Source organism: Zootoca vivipara, chromosome 8, assembly GCF_965207765.1.
Source record: "Zootoca vivipara chromosome 8, rZooViv2.hap1.1, whole genome shotgun sequence".
Lineage (NCBI taxonomy): Eukaryota > Metazoa > Chordata > Lepidosauria > Squamata > Lacertidae > Zootoca > Zootoca vivipara.
The window spans coordinates 61,957,224-61,978,887 of NC_142591.1; the positions used below are offsets into that span (position 1 = coordinate 61,957,224).

The following is a 21,664-nucleotide window of genomic DNA, read 5'->3' on the forward strand; positions in this document are numbered from 1 at the left end:
CCCCCTTCCACAGGGCCACCCCCCAGCGACTGCAGAGAAAGAGGAAGCAGGGGCGGCATTTTCCATTGTGCCTGGAGTGAATCAATATCTCTCTTGACTTGACTCATAGGCTATTAAAAGTTGGGCTTGATGCAAGAGTTGGCTAGACAATAGCTGAAATCACCTCAGTAAAAACACACAAACAAGGGCACAGGAAGCTGTCTTAAACTGAGACAGATCTTTGGTCCATCTAGTTCAGTACTGTCTGCCCTGATTGGAAGCAACTCTCCAGGCTGCACACACAGGATAGCCCCTCCCTAACTCTGCCACTGTATTGTGGTCACGCACACCAAACTAGAGAGTCGTGGCTGATGGTTGTTACCTCTAGGGACTAGCAGGGGTGGGAGGAGAGCAGCCTGGGATGTGGTACCTAGTGGGAATTAGAAGCACCAACACAGCATAACCTTACAGTGATCCATGCGGGAGGCACGTTTGCAATCCGCAGCATTCGCAACCCACATTTGCGTGTCTGCGCATGTGCAGGCCGTGATTCGGCGCTTCTGCGCATGCGCAAAGTGCGATTCAGCGCTTCTGCACATGCATGTGCGCTGAAACCCGGAAGTAACCCGTTCCGGTACTTCTGGATTCGGCATGGGAGCGCAACCTGAAAAGACGCAACCTGAAGCATCTGTAACCCGAGGTATGACTGTATATCCCAGATCCCAGCCGTCTGATCTGTCCTTGGTTACTGCTGGGTTGATGATAAATCCTGGCAGCCAGTATGCATGAAGGAGAAGGTGGAAGTTGGGGAGGGAGAGCAAAAAGTGCTGGGAAAATAACCCACAGACGCTTGGGGGGGTGGGGGTGGAAATAACCAAGGCAGGGCCTGACTGGTCTGGGTCATATCCCCATAGCTACAGGCTGCTCAGTAAGCTCCTTCCAGCTGCCTTTTGACTTTAGGAACACAACTGCATTCCTTGACCCTGGCCCCTTTGTTTTGACTGCCTCATAGCTCTCCTACACTCATTAACTTCTTAAGCTGCTGCTCACAAGACACTGGCCAAGGCTGTTTTTTCCGTCCGGTTTCTTCGACTGCATTGCACTTTGCTTCATTCTGGGCCTTGGCTTCCATCACATCAGTTCCAAACAGGAGGCTTTATCGTTTTGGAGGACAACAGGTCAGGAAACCTTGGTAAGTCTCTCTTTCTTTTGTGTGTGTGTGTGTGTGTGTGTGTGTGTGTGTGTGTGTGTTTAAAAAAAAAATCATAAGCATTAAAAAAATAAAATGTTAGGATTTCTCCGGTGGAGCATCTGTTTTGCAGGCAGAAGGTCTCAGAGCTGGTCCTCGGTACTTCCAGGCAGGGCTTGGAGTGTCCCCTGCCTGAACCCCTGGAAAGTCACTGTCATTCAATGTAGACAATACTGAGCAAGATTGACCATTGATCTGCAGCTTTCTGTGTTCCTGTGCTCAGACACCAGTGTTGAAATGTAACACGCACCTGGAAGTGTTCCAACAAAAGGCAGAGAAAAGTAAGCTTTCAGTACAGTACTGCAAAGTTTGCATGGGATTTTGGTCCGGGAGCAACAGCCCATGAGGAAAAGTTGTGGCATTTGGGACTTCTTAGTTTAGAGAAAAGAAGAGTAAGAGGTGACATGATAGATGCTTATAAAATGATGTGTTGCATGGAGAAAGCGGATAGGGAATTTTCCTCCCTCCCTCTCTCACAACACAAGAGTTTGTGGGCATCCAACGAAGCTGAATATTGATGGATTCAGGAAAGGTAAAATTAAGTACTAATCCACAAAGTGCATAACTAAACTGTAGAGCCCACTCACACAAGAGGCAGCGATGGCCACCAACTTGGGTGGCTTTAAAAGAGGATTGGACAAATTCATGGAGAAGGCTTTGCAATGGCTATGCTCTACCTCCACTGTTGGCCTCTGCTTGGCCACTGTGAGAACAAGATGCTGGAGCAGATGAGCCACTGGCGTGATCGACAGGCTCTTCTTGCATTCTATGTGGACCAACCGGGGATAGAGATCTTCTCCCAATGCCCCAGCATTTTCCTCCCATCTGCTTGTCTTCAGAAGAGGACACGGTGAACATTGGGAAGGGGATGCAGTGACCATTCCACCACTGTTCCGCACCATATTTGAGGGTCTGCATGTTGCAGATCAAATTGACCCAAGAGAAGAGGGAGGTTCCACCAGCTTAATTTAGGCACATTGAGCGGGCTTCCCCATTTGTCACTTCTTGCTAAATTTCTTTTGTGCCCCTCTCTTGTGGAACCCCATGTTTTCAAACTGTAAAGGAGATTAGTCTGAGTGAAACTGACTTTACCAAGGTTACTGAGCAAGCTTCATACTTGAGCAGGGATTTGAACCTAGATTCCCTACCGGGAACAACATTTTCAGCCGCCAGCAACCGAGCAACCAATTTAACCCATCCTAGGGCCAAGTCTTATTATGTGACTTTTTTTTTTGACTCAGGGATAAAAAGTACCCAAATTTATTTGAATCCCCATGCAATTCCACTGGAATTGGAACGTTTTACCCCCATTGCAACCTTACTCTACGATCTCTGACTTAGAAAGAAGGTATCCAAGTACCTGTGCACATGTCAATGGCTGGATTTCCCTGCAATAAGAACTGGAGGGGACAGAGATTTTGCCCATTGCCACTTCTATTTTTATTGCAAGGAAACATGGACACTTGAACCAGTGCACCATATTCACAATGGATGGGGCTGCTCATCTTGTAGCTGACTATAAAAAAATTAAGTGGGAAGCAGGCTTTAGTGTAATCTCCCTGGAGTCCACAGGAGTGCTCCAAGTCTGCTCTGGAACGTGCCGACTTCTGCCAGCCTTCACCAACCTGGTGCAGCCAGACTTAAATACTGTATATAAAATGTTCACAGTAAAAGAAGCATATACCCTTTTGCTGAGCAAGCTGTTATGAGCATGTCGGGACATTCTCACACATGTTGTTCAGGCTTGGTGTGAGATCCTTTTCTTTATTCATCATCTCTCAAGCGACTCGTTTTTGACCCATTCTTTTTAGACCTCTCCTTTATTTTGCTTGAATCTTGTCCCTGGTTTAAGTCATGTAGTTCTTTTCTCCTGAATTTGCCTGCAACTGTGTCTGTGGTCACCCCCCCCCCCAAAGACATCATGAAAAACAAAATCTAAGAATGTAGAGGAGGGAAAACATAATCGACTTGGCAGTTTCCTTTTTCTTCAGCAAACACCAGTGAATTTCCTAGAAATTCGGGGGGGGGGGCCCTTGGCTGTAGCCCTGGCAGTTGTTGTTCATTAGCAAACTTGAGCGGCTTGGGGGAAAGCAGTTTCCTTGATGTGCTGCTGCTGCTGCTGCTGCTGATTTTGGTTACCCTGCTGTGGGGATACAAATAGCAGCACACAGAGAGGGGAGCATTCATATTCATATCACTTACCCTTCCTGCCAGGCAGCTGCTTGCTTACTTACAGCCTTAGCTCACTTTTGAGTTCCTGAAGTTACAGCCATCTTCTTGTTAAACAGGACATCAGCGATCCATGGGTAAGCATTAACCGTCCTCTGATATTTATTTACCAGCTGTAGGTCAGAACAATAGCCTCCTTTTGATATGAGAGATGGGGCATTTGAAGGGTAGAGCATGTGTCGATTTAGAGTTTACTTCTAAAAATTGTAGACTAGCTGGAAAACCAGGTCATTTTATTCTCCTATCGTGGAGGGGGGTGTTCAGTTTTTTACACTGGATAATAAACGTAAGTCCAGACTGCGATGTGCTTTTTGGATGGGTGGCTTATAATATGTCTTTGGGGGAGGTTGTTTTGCACACTTGGCCTGTGTCCATCCCTACAAGAAACATTCCTCTTCCCAGCATGCATTTGGACATGCTCAATAGCTGTGTTTTGAAGTTTGATACAAGCAAGCACAACTGGCTTTCCATCACCAGGGCTGACGCCATGCCTGGCTCACAACAGCTGTTTTTAACAAACATTTACCAGTCAACTACTGTATTGCATCAATGATTAAGGGCATTAAAAACAAAACAAAAACCAGAAACCCAAGGTAAGTTAATCTAGAGTGCTTTCTTCTGCTTTGGATGCACAGTCATTGGCATCAATGTGGCTCGAGAGGAATGAGGTGGAAAGAATCCCTAGTTGATGATTCAACTTCCCTTGATCTTAAAGTAAGGGATGTACTTTAAGTGGAGAAAGCAGCAATTACCTCGGATGAACTAAAGCTTGGCCCTGCCAATTTGCGGAAAGCACACAGCGTGTCTGGCAGGCATTTGTGGCAGCAGAAAACTGCTCCCTGTTCAATCCAGGACAGTTCAGTTGAAATAACAAGTCTGATTCACATGAACAACCTCGGGGGCAACCATCTGGAAACAACCTGGGATTATCTCTGATTGTGTGAACAAGCCCTATGTCATATTGTGCTACTGAGTTTCTTTCAACATTTTATTTTGATGCAAGATAGAACAGTGGTCAGCAACCAGATTGGTTAGTGGGCCATTCCTCTACAACACCCCTAAATTTACAAGGCTATAAACAAACTCTGGGGGTGGGGATAGTCTTTTTCCTTGCTCCACATGGCTGTGTTAAATTATGACGTGGTTGATGGCAGCTGCACAACTTTCCAGTTACATTCACGCCAACTGGAGTAATGGAGGATTTTGCAGGAGAAAGGTGAGGGTGAGATAGTAAGTGAACAAATCTAGCTGCTGTGGTTCTGCAGTGGCTGAAATGTTCTCCAGGCAGAGCCCACTGTTGCAGGCAACACCAAGGGAGGTGTTCAATTAGGGGTGAGCAACTTCGAGCACAGGGACTGTATGCGGCCCTCTGGGCCTCCATACCTGGCCCTCAGAACTCTCCCCAGAGCACACCCTTCACTGGTCTTGCTTCCTCCCTTGAGTGGCTTTGGCTTACAGGAAATTTATCCTTGAGCTCTGATAATGCCTCTTCTTCACATGGAGCAAGGATTCAGTGTTGTGTGTGTAGAAACTAGTTTATGGTACGAAGGTAAATTTTTCATTACTTGAATTGCCCACATTTGCCTGTGGCCCCATCCACCATGGGCATGTGGCCCTCAAAAGGCTGTTCAGGTGGGAACGTGGCCCTCAGGCTGCGAACAGTTTTCTCACCCCTGGATTCGATGAAGTCAACAGTAGTAGCTGGTGGCCATTGGGAGTGGTGGGGCGGAATGCACAAGGAACCATAGTCAATGTGAGGCAGAGCCAAGTAGTTCTGGCTTTGCTCCCATCCCCATTCCTGTTCAACAAGGACAACACTGAGACGAAGGAGGAAGCTGACAGGCCCTAAAACTTCTGAACTGGTGGTGAGTAAGAAGGCAGGCATTTGGGGTCTGCTTGAGGGCAGACTGAGGTAGGTGGCACACTGCCCCATTGGCCCAAGCACTCTTTAGATCAGGGTTGTCAGCCTTTTTCGACCCACAGCATTTCTGTTTTCTAATTTCACTAATATTATATATGTTTTCATGCAAACTTTCCCCAAATATATGCATTTTTAACGTGCGTGATATGAGTAGAGAACTGCATCGCAAAATTCGGATAGAACAGTTGTATTTCGGTTCGCGTTAAAATGCAACTCAAATCAAATTTCCCCTTACACCACTATGCAGTTAAAACGGGGCTACAATGTGATTCCTGGTGTTCTCTGTGTCCTGCCAGCTTTGCAGACAAAACATTCTCTTCTTCCCCTCACTTCCAGGTAATGATTAACTGAAGATCATGACAGGCTCCTGGACAGCGTGTTGCAATAAAAAGAGCATACCCAAGAATGGATTGCATGAATTGGATTCAGTGGCAGAGAACAAGAAGGAAAAAATGCAGATGAAGCAAGAGATCACCTTGCTCAATGGCATTTCTTTGATAGTAGGGAACATGATCGGCTCGGGGATTTTTGTGGCTCCCAAGGGTGTTTTGATGTACAGTGGCTCATATGGACTCTCGCTCCTCCTCTGGGCCCTTGGTGGGATCTTTTCATTGTTTGGAGCACTGTGTTATGCTGAACTGGGGACATCCATTATTAAATCAGGAGCAAGCTATGCCTACATTCTAGAAGCTTTCGGAGGTTTTATAGCTTTTATCAGACTATGGTCTTCCTTGCTCATTATTGAGCCGACAACTCAGGCCGTCATTGCAATCACTTTTGCCAATTATATTGTTCAGCCGATATTTCCCTTCTGTGAGCCACCCTATGGAGCAGTTAGGTTGATTGCGGCTGCCTGCATCTGTAAGTAAAATTCTAGTCCGTCAATGCAACAATTTATTTTGATTATGCAAGTTCAGGCCACGAACTGACAGTTTCATGGGTCTTCTGAGGGAAGGTTGTGTACTAAATGCCTAGGCTCCTGCCACAGAATCAGAGGAAAAACTGGATTCCAACAGACCTGATAGGAAAATGGGATGGGTGTGTGTTAATTATTAAGGCAGTTTAGTAACCATCTGTTAATTACAGGGCTATGAAAGAAACAAAGTTTTTTTCCCCCAAGACCCTGGAGAGTCATACATGGTAGGCAGCATGGGTCAGAAAGCTCCTGGTTTTCCAGCGTTTTTCTAGTGCTTCTCGGATATTAGAGATAAACAACAACAGTATCCACCAGCTTTTTCTGAGGAATGAACATCTATTGTTAATAACAGAATGCTGGGATAGAGAAGTCAGGAATGGGGAGCCTATGGCCCTCAAGATGTTAGTGGTCCATGGCTTCCATCATCCTTGACCAGGCTAGCTGGGGTTGAGGACATCTGGAGCAAAACCATCTGTTTCCCCATCCCTGAGACAAACAGCAGTGCGATCCAGCAAGACATCCTTTTGAGGTGATGGTGGGAAGATGATATTGTCATACTGTGTGTGTAGTCCAACTGATTACTTTGGGAATTGTAGCTTTGGGAGGAGAATAAAGATCTCCTTAAAAAAAAAAACTCTCAGCACCCTAAACAAACTACAGCTCCCAGAATTCGTTGGAAGAAGCCATGCTGCTTAAAATGGTATCACAGTTTCTTTAAATATACGGTGTGAATGTGGCTCTAAGACATGCTAAGGCACTAAGCTATGTCAGGTTGAAGAGTTCCCATACCATTAGCCCAAAAATGCTACTTGGGAAGGGTATTTTTTTTTGTTATCAGATATGACAGTTTTGGAATCTGATTTCTTTGTTCCTTTTAGTCTTTAGCCAATTATGAAAAGCTTGAAATTTTGTTCTTAAAAGCTTTTTAAGAGCCCCCTCATAATCTGAGGCCAGAATTTCCCAGACATACCGTATATGGAATACTGCTGTCTCTAGCAGTGTCCGGGCAGAAATCGGTAAAAAGCTCAACAACTTTTCTCTCTGGATTTTCACTGTTTGAAATATGGCAACTCTAGCTGCATCTCCCCAGAAGCCAATATATTTTTTTCATAGCAAACTGCAACCTTGTCTCTGAATGCTAGAGGGCACTAAAAGAATGTTCTCACCGTGCTCTTATCTTGTTAGTGAAAAATAATTGGAGTTGTAAAAACAACACCCGCCCACTCCTGAAAACAGTTTTTGGTTATTTGTTTTGCACTCATATTGACAGCACTGTTTGATGTTTTAAGATTTTCCTTGGATTGCCAACCAAAAACTGACCCTGCATCAATCTTAGCTTTCTGAAGGGTATACCTATAAAATATGTGGGGTTTTCAGATGCCTGTTTGTCGTAACCCTTAATTTATATTTTTAGGCATACATTTTTAATAAATTGTGAATAAACCCTTTGTTCATCTTCATAACAGTCTTTTAAGGTATAGGTCATTTATTATGTCTATTTTAAAGATTGGGAACTGAGGCTGAGTGACTTGTCCAAAACCAAGTCAGTGTCACAAGTAGGACTTAAACCCAGCCAGCACAATCCTATTCATGTTTATTCCCAAAAAACTTCCACTGTGCTCACTGTGTGGCACAATTTCTCCAAAACCAGTTCTATCAACTGGAGCGGTATTGGGTATCTGTGTATTAACATCCTCGCACAGGAAGGAAGCCAAGATGATCAAGAGTCTGGAAACCAAGCCCTATGAGGAACAGTTGAAGGAGCTGGGTATGTTTAGCCTGGAAAAGAGGAGGCTGAGAAGAGATATGATGGCCATCTTCAAATATCTCAAGTGCTGTCACATGGAAGATGGAGCAAGCTTGTTTTCTCCTTCTCCAGAGAGTTGGACCCAAACCAATCGATTCAAGTTACAAGAAAGGAGATTCCAACTAAACATCAGGAAAAACTTTCTGACAGTAAGAGCTGTTCAGCGGTGGAACAGACTCCCACAAGAGATGGTGGACTTTCCTTCCTTTGAAGTTTTACAGCAGAAGTTGGATAGCCATATGTCATGTATTATCTAGTTGAGATCCCTACATTAGCAGGGGTTACACTAGATGACCCTCGGGGTCCCTTCCAACGCTACAATTCTATGATTCCATTTTTTCTCTTTTCTTTTCTCCCTATTCTTGATGAGTGCTGAGGCATGCTGAGAAAATGCAACTCTACAAAACAGATAATATGCAAATCCATTGTTTCCTTACTGAAAAACTGACTTCATTCCAATGTCTCTCCAATCCTGCCTTCCATCTGGGAGGCTACAGCATATGTGAAACAGAGATGCTTCACATTTGTGTAAATCAAGGGTGATTAATCTAAGGTTATCAGATGTCCCCGTTTCCCGGGGACAGTCCCCGGATTTACAAATCAGTCCCCTGACAAAATCCTATCATTCCTACTGAAGTTGAAAAGTGTTCCCGGATTCATTGAAAAAAATCTGGTAACTTTACATTAATCGGTGGCTCTCCAAGTATTATTAACTCCTATCTGGCCCAGCCAGCATAGCTCCTGATCCTGATTCAAATGACTGTTTGTTTCGATTTAAGTCCTTATCATAGCCAGTTGATCTCTTCTGCTGTTCCAAATAATAATAATAATAATAATAATAATAATAATAATAATAATAATAGGTTATGTTAATTGAAAAACGTCCAAGTCATCAGTATTCTAATGAAGTACAGCTAACTGGGTTTATCTAATTTGTATCCTGTTCTCTTATTAGGCTCCCTGACCTTTATTAACTGTGTCAATGTGAAGTGGGGAACCAGAGTACAAGACCTTTTCACATATGCCAAAGTCATGGCCCTTATTGTGGTAATAGCTGTGGGTCTTTATAAAATCACCCAAGGTAAGAACTTAACTTTCTGTGTGTAAATATGATAGCAAAACTGAACAGCATATAGACTCTGGGCTAGCTCATACTTTAATTCTGGGCTATTATTATTATTATGTTCTTCACACATGAACCAAGTATCCCAAGTATCAAGTGAGAAGAAGTTGTTACGTGAAGCAGGAATATACACAGACACACCCTATAGTCGATGCTGGCAGGTTTGTGGATGCCATGACACATGTAGAGAACATTCTGATTCTGCCCCTGTTTCATATAAGCTACATATTGGTTGTGTGTGGGTGGGCATGTAGATGTAAATAACTGCAGGCTTCTGATGTTTCCACAGGAGAAACTGATAACCTCAAGGAGCCATTTGAAGGCTCCACAGCAGATGCAGGATTCATTGCCCTTGCCCTTTACTCAGCTCTTTTCTCCTACTCTGGATGGGATACACTGAATTTCGTCACGGAAGAAATGAAAAACCCAGAAAGGTATACATGCCTGTCTTGGGTCATACCATTCTTGCATTAGGTGCCAATGTTTTATGCCAATTTCAAGCAGATCGTTGTTATTGGGTTTTTTTTTTTAATGTGCCTCCCTTTTGGTTTACCCTTCAATTGGTTGCAAATAACTTGTTTCGTTTCCTTTTGCAGGAACTTGCCCCTTTCCATTGCAATCTCAATGCCCATCGTGACTATCATTTACCTGCTGACAAATGTGGCCTACTATGTTGTGCTGGACATGGCTGCCCTGTTAGGGAGTGATGCTGTGGCCGTGGTACGTTGCAAATCCTGAGTTGGTAGAATCGCAGAGCGGGAAGGGACCTCAAAGGACATCTTGTTCAGCCCCTGCCAATACGGGAGATTCACCGCTATAGCATCCTTGATAGGTGGCCATCCAACCTCTGCTTTAAACCTCTAACAAAAGGCAATCCACCATGGGCTCAAGGCTCACAGAAGCTGTAGTTTACATCATCTGCAGGGTCCAGGTTGTGGAAGGCTGGCTCTTGCCTTCCACTGTGTCATGTAATTCTTCTCAATATTGATCCACAGCAAATTCCAACATATAGTTAGCAAAATAAAAACTTAAACACGTCGCAGGATTCCCCCAAAATATACCAGAGGCAATTAATGTTTCATCCAGCAGAGCTTTACTGCTACCGAAGGCAAATGAGCATAATGGTCACAAGTCCAATACATTCAGGATTGGCACAGGGGCGTACCCAGGATCAAAACTAGGGGGGGCAAGGGGCGGGGCCAAGGCACGGGAGGTAAGGGAGGAAGCACACACGGCGGGGCAGGGGAGGAGCCAGAGTGCGATGGCTGCCGGGCGAGGGGGCCGCCGCCGGCAGCAGCAGAAGCTGCTGAGTTCAATGGGACTTGCTCCCAGGGAACAGCGCACAACAGGGCAAGCTTCTTAGTGCCCGCTCCGCCAAGCGACACTAATGTGGTGGTCTTTTAAGGTGCCCCGCATGCCCAGAAGCACTCTCCTTTTTTCTTTTTCCCTCCTCTGAACGCAGTTCAGCAGCAGGATCAGCGGCAGCGGGATCCTGCATTCAGAGAATAATAAATCTGGGCCCATACATCTGTACTTGTTAACTGAATGCATGTGGTGCTGATTTTCCCTGTTGTCTGCTTCCAGAAGGGTGAAGAAGGAACCCTTCCTTGCATCTTATAAATATATTGCAGAGTGTATAATAAATATAATAATCTCCTTGCACACAGTTTAGGAGTTCACAAAATCCCACAGAGGTGATTTAATCCCACCAGTGGATTGTGATCAACCTTTTAAATACATATTAGTTTTACTTTCTCATGTTGTTTAACCATTCACTCACTGGCAATTTAGCTGCGTGTGACAGATAACTAAACTATTATAAGTGTGGCTTTTAAAAAGCTGTTCCAAGATTATGGTGGGGCATTGTTGTCAAAAATGAGCTCGCCCGACTTTGTGCTTGAGCTGTAAATTTCCGTGACAGTTGGCTGGCATTGTGAAACTAGCTGAGTGAGCCTATTTTCTTTCTTTCTTTTCTTTTGCAGACTTTTGGTAATGAGACTCTTAGCCATGCTAAGTGGATCATCCCTATTGCAGTGGCTATGTCTTGCTATGGAGGATTAAACTCATCAATTATTGCAGCTTCCAGGTAGGTGACATTCAGAAACTAGCACTGTGCAGGTGAAGCCAGTAGCATTCTGCCAGAAATGATTTTACTGAATAGTGTATCATACTGCAACAACTTAGCAAAGCTTCTGTCACTTTTTCTCTTATAAACTAAATGGATTGTGCTCCTCCCCCCCCCCCCGAAAAATCCAGCAGTAAAATGGCTGTAAAATACAATTGAATGTCAGTTACCAGAGTCACCTCTTGCATCTGAGATTCTGCTGTGCAGAGCTAGTCAGTTTTAGGCATTTTATAACAAGGATTAATTGGGTTTAATTCAATTGCACAATAATAAATTATAAGAGGATACATAGGAGCACGTATTCCATTTATCTTTTTGAATTTCCTATGTGAGATATATATATATATATATATATATATATATATATATATATATATATATATATATATAAGCTGTTCAGAACTCCAGATCCTCATTCCACTGGAAGCTGAAGAGCTTAGAATATTTTTCATTGCATTTTTTTTTTTAAAAAAAATACAAATTAATGGTTATTCTGCATACACTGCTAAATCAGCAGCATGGAAATGACATCAGACTGAAAAGGACCTCAAAAGCACGCTGCCACCTGGTGGTCTACTTTAGGAATGCAGAAAACTTTTCTTGCCATGCCTAATTCCACTTAAGGCCAAGCATACAGCACCAAGCAAATATTCTCTGGTACTGTACAAGGATAAACCGTATAAACTCTTGCCTTTCCATCACTCTCTGTGACAAATAGCTCAGGAGTTCTGCAAAGAGTTCTGCTGGCGTAACAAGCTGTGGGATGCTAGTCCCCCTTGTCACCTGGCAGCAGGTATGGGGAACCTTTGGCCCTTTGCTGAACTACAATTCCCATCATCCCTGGCCATTGACCATGCTTGCTGTGGGAGTTGAAGTCCAGCATCATCTGGAGGCCCAAGGGTTCCTCACAGCTGCCTTGTAATACTGATACTAGGGCTGGTGCAAGGGGTTTTGCCGCCTGAGGCAAAGGAAAAGATGGCACTTCCAGTTCCACCTGGACATTGGCAACTGAATCTCCCTTCAACACTGTCAACAGGACAACACCCTCTACCGCATCTGAGGGCAGTAGACAGGCCATGCATGGCACACACAGAACTCTACCATCCAACACCTCGCCACCAATTCCTGCCCTCTGCATTTTCCGCCTCCTACAGTCTAACAGCAAGGCCAGCCTGGACTGAGACACATGAACATGTACCCTTATGCCTATGTTACACTGGTGCAATCAGATCCTACTACGCCGATTTTTAGGGCGCATTTAGCCATTCCTTGCAGATAGCAGTGGCTATGGGCCGATTCAGAAGTTGTGAGTCTGGTGCAGTTGTCATTTCCCTATGACCGGGTCCAGTAACAGGAATTACATGGGGCGGATGACATGGGATCTCTCAGCTTAGCATAGGAATTGCTGAGTAACCACTTTCCAACAGAGGAAAGTGCCTGGCACCAGAGGCTGTTTTAGGGTGGCACAACCGGTGCGGTGGAATTCGGTGCCCATGCTGCAGGGGACGCCACAACAATGCTATAGACCAGAGCATGAGAGGTGGGGGAACAGATTTTAGCATTGCACGGGGCGCTGCTTAAATTTGAGAGCTCCAAGTCTGTCACTGCTGGCACCTTCATTACACGGCTTTCGGCAAATGCTGAAGACGCGCCTCTTTATTGAGATGTATATTTTTAGGCTTACCTTCCAAGTCCCGGACTGCAGAATCCGGGAACGGCAGTCGTGTGACACCGGAAGTTGCATCGAGGTAACTTCCGGTGTCGCTTTGCCCTTCTATGTGCACCAAAAATGGCCGCCGCCAGCTTCGAAAGCCGCTTGTACGCATGTCAGGAAGTGCGTCAACGCAACTTCCGGTGTCGCTCCACCCATCTATGGGCACAAAAAATGGCTGCCGCCGACACCGGAAGTCGTGTCTATGCACTTCCAGACATGCGTAGATGCGACTTTTGAAGCCGACGGCGGCCATTTTTGGTGCCCATAGAAGGGCAAATCGGAAAGGGAAAAAATGGCCGCCGGCAGGAGAAAATAATGGAGAAAAACGGGAGACGAAGTGATACGGGGGTCCACCGGGTAAAGGTAAGTAAAATCGGGGTTTTCCCGGAGAAAACGGGGTACTTGGCAGCTATGATTTTTAGGGCCCACCTTACTTCTGTAAACTTTATTTTGAACTGTTCCTAATATTGTGTAATATTGCTTTTTAATATTTCTTTAGAGAGCCGTGTCACATGTCACCTTAGAATATAATAGGACTGTGCACTGATAAGACTTTTTTAAACATTGTGGTAGGCTTTTCTACGTTGGAGCCAGAGAAGGACAACTCCCAGATAGCCTGAGCTTGATTCATATAAAATGTTTCACACCTGTTCCTGCCCTCGTTTTTAATGTAAGTGATTACAAAGTGTAAGAAAGAAAAGCTCTAGGACTTTTAACACATTTTCGGTTTTCAGACATCTCCGTTGCCGAACATTTGGGTTTTTGAATGCGCCTTTGAACGGAAGTCGAACGGCTTCCGTTGCATGTTTCTCAATTTTCTCAATGAAATTTGCAGACCGCCCTTTGCACCTCAGTTTTTGAACATTTCGGAAGATGGTCTTCTGGAATGGATTACGTTTGAAAACCGAGGTGCCACTGTATATTTGTTTTGTTCTGAAATCTACATTCAGTGCATTCTCAATCCTACTGGTACTGCATGAACTCAGCCAAGCAAACTCACTCTATTCCAGGCCAGTTCCTTGTTGTCATCCTCACAACCAAGAACACACTCATGGTAATAGTACAGTGACTTTTGGATATTCCCATCCTTATTATACAATTCTGAAGGGGATCACATCATCGGTTGTATATGCAGATCCTGATCACTCTGTGTGCAGTTTTGATTGCTGGATGCTAGCATCTGGCCAAGGGATCTGTTTATGCCGTGATCAGATATGCAGGAGGACTCCAATCTGCTTTCTTGTTGGATCAGGGGCACCTGTGACCATATCCAGTGCTCTTTTTCTAAAAAAATGTTTAAGGGTAGTCTCATTTTGACTCAAGAAAATCACCATTGTATAGTTCAAATCAGGAAAAATAAATACAGTAAATGGACAAAAGTACAAAGATTCACAAAATGTTTAGTGGTATGCATCCCCCTGCGTCCCCCCAGAAAAAAGCACTGCCCACATCACATAATATCATGCAACCATAGAAAAAGGGGAAAAAACTGTCAAAGGATTTTAAAAAAAATCAAGGACAAACCCTTGGAAGGATTTAAAAAACTGCATGTGCTTTTGCAGAAGATTCCCAAAATCTCAAAAAGGTAGCAAAATGTTTTTGACAGACTTTAAGCAAAGAACATGGTGCATAGTGTGTTATCAAGTCTGTGTTTAGAATGTGGTGTCTAGGAAATTATATATATCTCTCTCTTCTCTTTTTGTTATCTCTTTGTAGGGTTTAATGACTTTGATTTATCTCCTTGTGGAAGATGTCTTTCTGCTGATTAATTACTATTGCTTCAGCTATTGGTTCTTTGTTGGGTTATCCATTGCAGGGTTAATATACTTAAGATATACCCAGCCAGACAGGCCAAGACCCATTAAAGTAAGTAAATAGCAGAGCAGAAGCTTCAAAATGCGCGCATAGGTGTGAGTGTGTTGCAGCTTTGCTATCAAGAACATGTAGAATCACATTTTCTCCTGCTTAAAACCCCTTTAAACTGCGGTGCAAACTAAATTGGTCCTTGATACCCATCTTCTCCTGATAGCATTGAGGTGGGAGAGAAATTTCCTGGTCAGACCATGACCTAGAAATATTCTGAGCATCAAGTACAGTTATTTATCTTTTGGAAGCTGCTCTGAAAATTGTGCTGCCGGCATCTCATGGAGGAAAAAGGCTATGGCTTCTAGGCATGATGGCTACAGTCTACTTCCACTATCAGAGGCAAAAGTGCTTCTGAATACCAGTGACTAAAAACTGTAGGAGGGGAGAATGCTCTTTCGCTCTTCTGCTTGCAGGCTTCCCTCTGGCATCCAGTTGGCTATTGTGGGGATAGGATGCTGGGCAAGAAGGACCATTGGCCTGATCTAGCAGGCTCAGGCATGCTGTGGAGATTCCATTTTTAGTTATCATGGCTACTCTCCTATGTTATACTGCCTGAGTATTCATACCCCAGCACAGCCTCTCTCAACTTGCTTCCCTCTGTACTGGGGGAAGCTGGGGGAAGTCAGATTCCCAAACATCAGGCTGAGGAAGGTCATTCTAGACCAGGGATCTGCAACCTTTTTCAGCCATTTGCCAGTCCACCATCCCTCAGACTATGTGGTGGGCTGGACTGTATTTTGGAAAAAAAATAACGAACAAATTCCTTTGCCCCACAAATAACCCAGAGATGCATTTTAAATAAAAGTACACATTCTGCTCATGTAAAAACACTCTGATTCCCAGACCATCTGTGGGCTGGATTGAGAAGGCGATTGGGCCGCATACGACCCACGGGCCTTAGTTTGCCTACTTCTGCTCTAGACAGCTGCATCCTTAACTCAATGGTATTTCATGTGTATACTAGAACCTAGTATATTGCAATGTTAGCAGCTACAGAAAGGCTTATACAGTGGTACCTCTACTTACGAATAACTCTACTTACGAATGTTTCTACTCACGAATGGAGCTCCGTCGGCATCTTGGATGCTGTTTAGATAGGATTTTTTCTACTTACGAATTTTTAGATAGCGTTGCTTCAACTTACAAATTTTTTCTCCCAATGCATTCCTATGGGATTCAACTTACAAATTTTTTCGACTTACAAATGTGCGTTCGGAACGCATTAAATTCGTAAGTAGAGGTACCACTGTATAAAATGGCGGGGTTGTTGTCAGTTGCTGGGAATCACTGGTGGAGAGAGTGCTGTTGTGTTCATCCAGCTTGCAGGATTACAGGCATCTGGTTGGCCACTGTGAGAACAGGATGCTGAACTAGATGATGTTATTATATGGTGTGATGTCGTGCTGCAATTTCCCCACAGCGTTTCCTATAACTTGCATTCCTCTTTTTGTGCCTGCAGCTCAGCCTCTTCTTCCCCATTGTGTATTGCCTGTGCTCCCTTTTCCTAGTCATAGTCCCACTCTTCAGCGACACAATCAATTCCATTATTGGAATTGGTATAGCACTCTCTGGAATTCCTGCTTACTTTTTGGGAGTCTATTTACCCGTAGAAAAGAGACCTTGGTACCTGCGAAGGCTTTCAGGTAAGAAAGGTCTATTGTATTTAAAATGGGGGGTTTGTTATGTAATTAGTGTCTGGAAGTACTCCGATGCATGCTGAACTGCTATTTAGGCAACAACACATTATGGCAGTGATGGGCAACCTTTTGAGCTTGGTGTGTCAAAATTCGCCAAAAAACCAAGCATAACTCGGGTGGTGTGTCACTTTGAGAAAAAAACCATAATTTCACGATATTTAGGGGGGGGGAAGGGAACAGAAATAAATGACGAATAATACCTTCGCTGGAACTAATACGCAGCACCGACATAGTCTGCCAAAGCGCCAAAAAAACCAGCACAGAATGGGTTAAAAAATGAACGTTGTTACACCCAATCATCATCTGCCAAAGTGCCAGAAAAAACAGCACAGAAAGGGTTAAAACCCAATCTCTGGCTACCAGCAGCAGCAGCAGCAACAACAAAAAGGATCTGGGTTTTAACAGCGGAGACAAGCTGTAGCTTGAGGGGGAGCGGGAGAACAAATGGGGGGGGGACAACAACAACAGTGCGAATGGGCTGATTGGGCGCGTGCCAGCAGTGAGGGTTCTGCGTGTCACGTCTGACATGCATGTCATAGGTTCGCCATCACTGCATTATGGCTTTTAGTGGATTTTAAAGTATTTATGTCAACTGTTATCTAATGGTCATATCTCTCATTATCCCAGGGGTAGCAGACTTGGTTCTCTCCTGGTATATTTGGACTGCTGTTCCCATATGACCCAGCCAACATGGCCAATGGTCAAGAATGATGGGAGTTGTAGTTCAACAGTATCCGGAGGGCCCTACATTGGCTATCCCTGCAATATCGCAGCCCCCTTTGCAATGGCCAGATTGTCCTAATGACGGGAAGGACTGCCATGCTCACTAGGCTTTTGATATTAGGTTCTTAATTTCTTAAGTTCTTAATTTCATAATGTCATATCATTGTTTTATCTTGTAGCTACAGCCACTAAGTATGCCCAGATGCTGTTTTGTTGCTGTCTGACTGACCTGGATATTGAAACGGAGGCGTCGGAAACCAAAGCCAAGTAGAACAAATGGGACTGTTTTCTCCACCTGAAGACTCCGGCGTCACTGGGACATGCTCCCTTTGTCTTCCAAGGCATGCACATCATTTTGATGTTCCTTAATCTGTGCTGCACTCTTAGTCTTTCCTTTGTCTGATTACCAGCTCATGAGGATGTCTCCATGCTGATTCAATAGCTGGTAATTAGACACTATTTGAAAAATAGAAGGTACATTATATAAGAACAAGCAATAAGTGCTAGGATTTTTTTAAGGAGCTCATTATAGATGTCTTCAGGTTGCCAATTGAAAGTAGAGGTCTGGGAACTCTAGTAGAGGAGGAACTAAAATAAATGCATTTCCAACCTCAACCTTTTCCCCAAAAGGCCATAGGAAAAAGCATCCCTGTATTAAATTTTTAGTTCTAAGGTACTGCAGGGCTGCACACCTATGCCCAGAAGCCCAACTGAACTCAGTGGGACTTCTGAACAGACCTGCACAGGATTTTGCTGTAAGACATTTACACAGAGAACGTGGAAATTCATTTCATTCAGTGCTGGTTAAATCAAAGTAGTAACGCTGCAGTCTGAATTTGTGAGGAACTGCATTGCGGCAATGGACTATCAAAATCGGTGGAAGGATATCAATGATACAGCAAGGAGCTGCCCTGTGCTCTTGAACTGATCTTTGTACACCTGATCTTCAGATTCAGCACCAATGCCACTGGCTGTGTCGCACCCAGTACATTGCCTTACTGCAGCAGTAGCCAATGTGGTGGCCCCCATAAGTTGTTGGGCTCCAAGTCCCATCAGCCCCACATCCCTCATGGTCCACGGTCAGAGCTCTCGTCAGGCAACGACTGGAGGCCACCATGCTGGTGACTTCTGCCTTAACCCCTTGCAGGACACCATTGTGCTACAAAGGAAGGAATGTTCAGCAACGGTCCAGACAGCGTCTTCAGCAGAATGCAAAGGATTGTTGGAGAAGCAGAGGTGTTCTGTTATGGATACAATTCTGTACTCAGGATTTATAATCCTTCTTGACATTTTTTTTTATTTTATTCCGAGTATGGGTGAGCTGAGCTTGATGTCTTTATCCCACGTGCCATGCTTAGGATTCTTCTTTTGCTAGATGTCTCTCTACTACCACAGCTAAAGGAGCAAATTGTGCTGCCAGTGCTAATTATCTGTGCCGAACAACTACCACTTTTTCATTCTGAATATGCAGTTGTCTGAATAGAATGAACACAAAGCATAAACTGATCAACTTCCCCCCCCTTCCAGCCAAAGCATTTTATATTACAAGCAACGCATGCGTTATTTACAGCAGAGGGTGACTGCCTGTTAAATATGCTTCTGTTTTGAATAAACTTGGGTTAAAAAATGATGTGAATGTTCATCCCCCAACTTTGTCTAGAGATGTCAGAAATAGTTGTGCCAAAGCACGTGCAATCTTTCTGTTGTGTCTTTTTTTCCTTAAAGAATCAAAAATTGTATCTCAAAGTAATGTATTTCCCCATCCCATCAAAAACACAACAAACACAACTCACTTCAAAATTACAAGTACCTATAAGACTACTTTTTAACCCAGGAAAACCTTCTCAAAAGTCGGGGGTCGTCTTATACGCCAGACACCAGGTCTTATTTCTTATACGGCGAGTATATCACAAACTCTATATTTTAATTGGAAAAGTTGGGGATCGTCATATACACCGGAATATACGGTATGTTGATGCATGTTCCTTGAATATCTGCATGTTCAGAGAATATTTGCTATTTGACATCAATATGACACCCAGTCGTATTTGATAGGTATGTAATCCTAGCTCGCCCGCTAACCCTGCTTCAGAAGGGTACTTTGGCACCTGTGTTTCATAGATCAGGTTAGATTAGAGAATTTCAGTGCCTCGGGTTCTTAATGAATGGTGCAGTCCTTCCAAGCCAATTGCTTCTGTGTCTCCCAACCAGAGGCTAAAATAAGTCAGTAAAGAGTATGGAGTCCCACGGTAGCTAAGTAGGAATCACTCATGGTAACAATATAGACTGGACTCCAGATTAGTCCTCATCTTTTTTAGACATAACATCTTTGACTGACTTCTTAAGAAAGCTCACTGATATTTTTCCCCTCCCAAAATCCCCCCCCCTGAAGCTGCTTTAGCCTCCACCCCCAATTATTCTTGTACTGCCTGAATGCCCTGAAGCTACTTAACTCCACACTTTTTCCTCTGGCAGAGGGTGAGAGAGAGAAGAGTTGACAGAGCATCGTTTGTTTTATGTCCTCAAGTTTTAAAGAACAAATAGGCCCTGCTTATGTGGCCAGGGGATATGTGAAATCTAGATAAAATTAGCACTGTTGTTCTTTACCTAGTGCCAAACATTTTACAATGGGGGAAAGTGTTAGAACAAATAACCGCCGCTGAAAAGTTTACTTTAGTTGTTCTCAGAGTAACACCAGGGTGTGGGAATAGGGAACTTTGAGTCATTCTTAGAGAAAGCGTTCTCTCAGAATGTTGGCAAACATGGAGAACATTTCATTTCCTTTGTAATAGAAGTTAAGTTGACTTTTGGGAAAAGATGAAAGGCAAATGTTGGCAGGGTAATAACTGCAGAAAGCCAAGACAGTGGCAGAATCAAATCAGAGCTGCACAAGTTCAGATGAGTGACATTGTAGGACTGGGAGCTCATTTTGTTGCAAAAAAGAGGGTTCAGAACTGGCTTGCATCAAATGGTGAGTGACTGGTAAATGATTATATATTAATACTTACACAAAAGATAGTTAGCATTCTAATAATTATGCATCTATCATCTATCTATCCATCCATCTATCATCTATCTATCACATATGTGCAATATGCACTTAAAAGGAGAGTCCACCACCTTGCAAGGGAATCAGGACGCAGGTGGCGCTGTGGTCTAAACCACAGAGCCTAGGGCTTGCCAATCAGAAGGTCGGCGGTTCAAATCCCCGCGACGGGGTGAGCTCTTGTTGCTTGGTCCCTGCTCCTGCCAACCTAGCAGTTCGAAAGCACGTCAAAGTGCAAGTAGATAAACAGGTACTGCTCCAACGGGAAGGTAAACGGCGTTTCTGTGCACTGCTCTGGTTTCGCCAGAAGCAGGTTAGTCATGCTGGTCACATGACCCGGAAGCTGTACATCGGCTCCCTCAGCCAATAAAGTGAGATGGGTGCTGCAACCCCAGAGTCGTCCGCGACTGGACCTAATGGTCAGGGGTCCCTTTACCACCTTCCAAGGGAATCAGTTCCACTGTCAAACAGCTCTTACTGATGTTTAGTCAGAATTTCCTTTCTTTTAACTTGAAGGAGGCCATTGGTTTGGGTCCAATCTATTACAGCAGGAGAAATCAAGCTTGCTCCATCTTCCACGTGTCAGCCTTTTAGATACAGTATTTGAAGATGGCTATTTTCTTTACCAGGTTAAACAAACCCAGCTCACTCAACCATTCCTCACAGGGCTTGGTTTCCAGACCCTTGATAATCTTGGTCACCCTCCTCTGCACATGTTCCAGATTGTCAATATCCTTAAATTGTGGTGCCCAGAACTGGACACAGTATTCCAGCCTGGTGTAGTCTGACCAAGGCAGAATAGACTGGTACTATTACGTCCCTTGATCAGGGCACTATACTTCTGTGGATCCAGCCTAGAATAGCATTCACTTTTTTTGGTGCTGCATCACACTATTGACTCATGGTAAGCTTGTGGTCTACTAAGACCCCTAGATCCTTTTCACATATACCACTAGCAAGCCAGGTGTCCCCCATCTTATATTTGTGCAGCTTGTTCTTCCTACCTAAGTGCAGAACCTGACATTTGTCCCTATTGAAATTAGTTTGGGCCCAGTTCTCCAAACTGTTAAGGTCCTATTGAATCCCAATTCTGTCTTCTGTGGGGTTAGCTACCCCTCCTAGTTTGGTATCATCTGCAGATTTGATGAGCATCCTCTCAATTCCTTCAAGTCATTTATAAAAACCTTGAACAACAACAGGCCCAGGACAGGAGAGGTGTGAAAATGTCTTATTATCCATTACCACCCATTTCCTGCTTGTAATAAAAAG

The 21,664-nt window shown here is 44.0% G+C and overlaps 1 protein-coding gene across 4 annotated transcripts; it reads left to right on the plus strand.

Annotated features, from left to right (window-relative positions):
* The first annotated feature begins 874 nt into the window (after positions 1–874).
* On the plus strand, positions 875–18,979 carry LOC118089823 (Y+L amino acid transporter 2). 4 transcript variants are annotated; one of them, XM_060277715.2, is made up of 10 exons: positions 875–1,171; positions 5,715–6,239; positions 9,057–9,182; positions 9,514–9,658; positions 9,821–9,944; positions 11,207–11,310; positions 13,637–13,733; positions 14,780–14,929; positions 16,389–16,572; positions 17,529–18,979. In XM_060277715.2, the coding sequence occupies exons 2-10, from the start codon at positions 5,735–5,737 to the stop codon at positions 17,618–17,620; spliced, it is 1,527 nt and encodes a 508-aa protein (XP_060133698.1). In that variant the 5' UTR covers positions 875–1,171; positions 5,715–5,734; the 3' UTR covers positions 17,621–18,979. The 4 variants fall into 4 exon arrangements, with proteins under 4 accessions (XP_060133698.1, XP_060133699.1, XP_034980698.2 ...); XM_035124807.3 differs by lacking the exon at positions 875–1,171 and adding an exon at positions 3,306–3,534; XM_060277716.2 differs by lacking the exon at positions 14,780–14,929.
* The last annotated feature ends 2,685 nt before the right edge of the window (positions 18,980–21,664 follow it).

Excerpts from the sequence above, each read along its gene's own strand:
- LOC118089823 (XM_060277715.2), top strand. The coding sequence starts at position 5,735 with ATGACAGGCTCCTGGACAGCGTGTTGCAATAAAAAGAGCATACCCAAG. Across the intron at positions 11,311-13,636 it reads TCAATTATTGCAGCTTCCAG|GCTTTTCTACGTTGGAGCCA; the intron begins GTAGGTGACATT and ends ACATTGTGGTAG. Across the intron at positions 14,930-16,388 it reads ACAGGCCAAGACCCATTAAA|CTCAGCCTCTTCTTCCCCAT; the intron begins GTAAGTAAATAG and ends TTGTGCCTGCAG.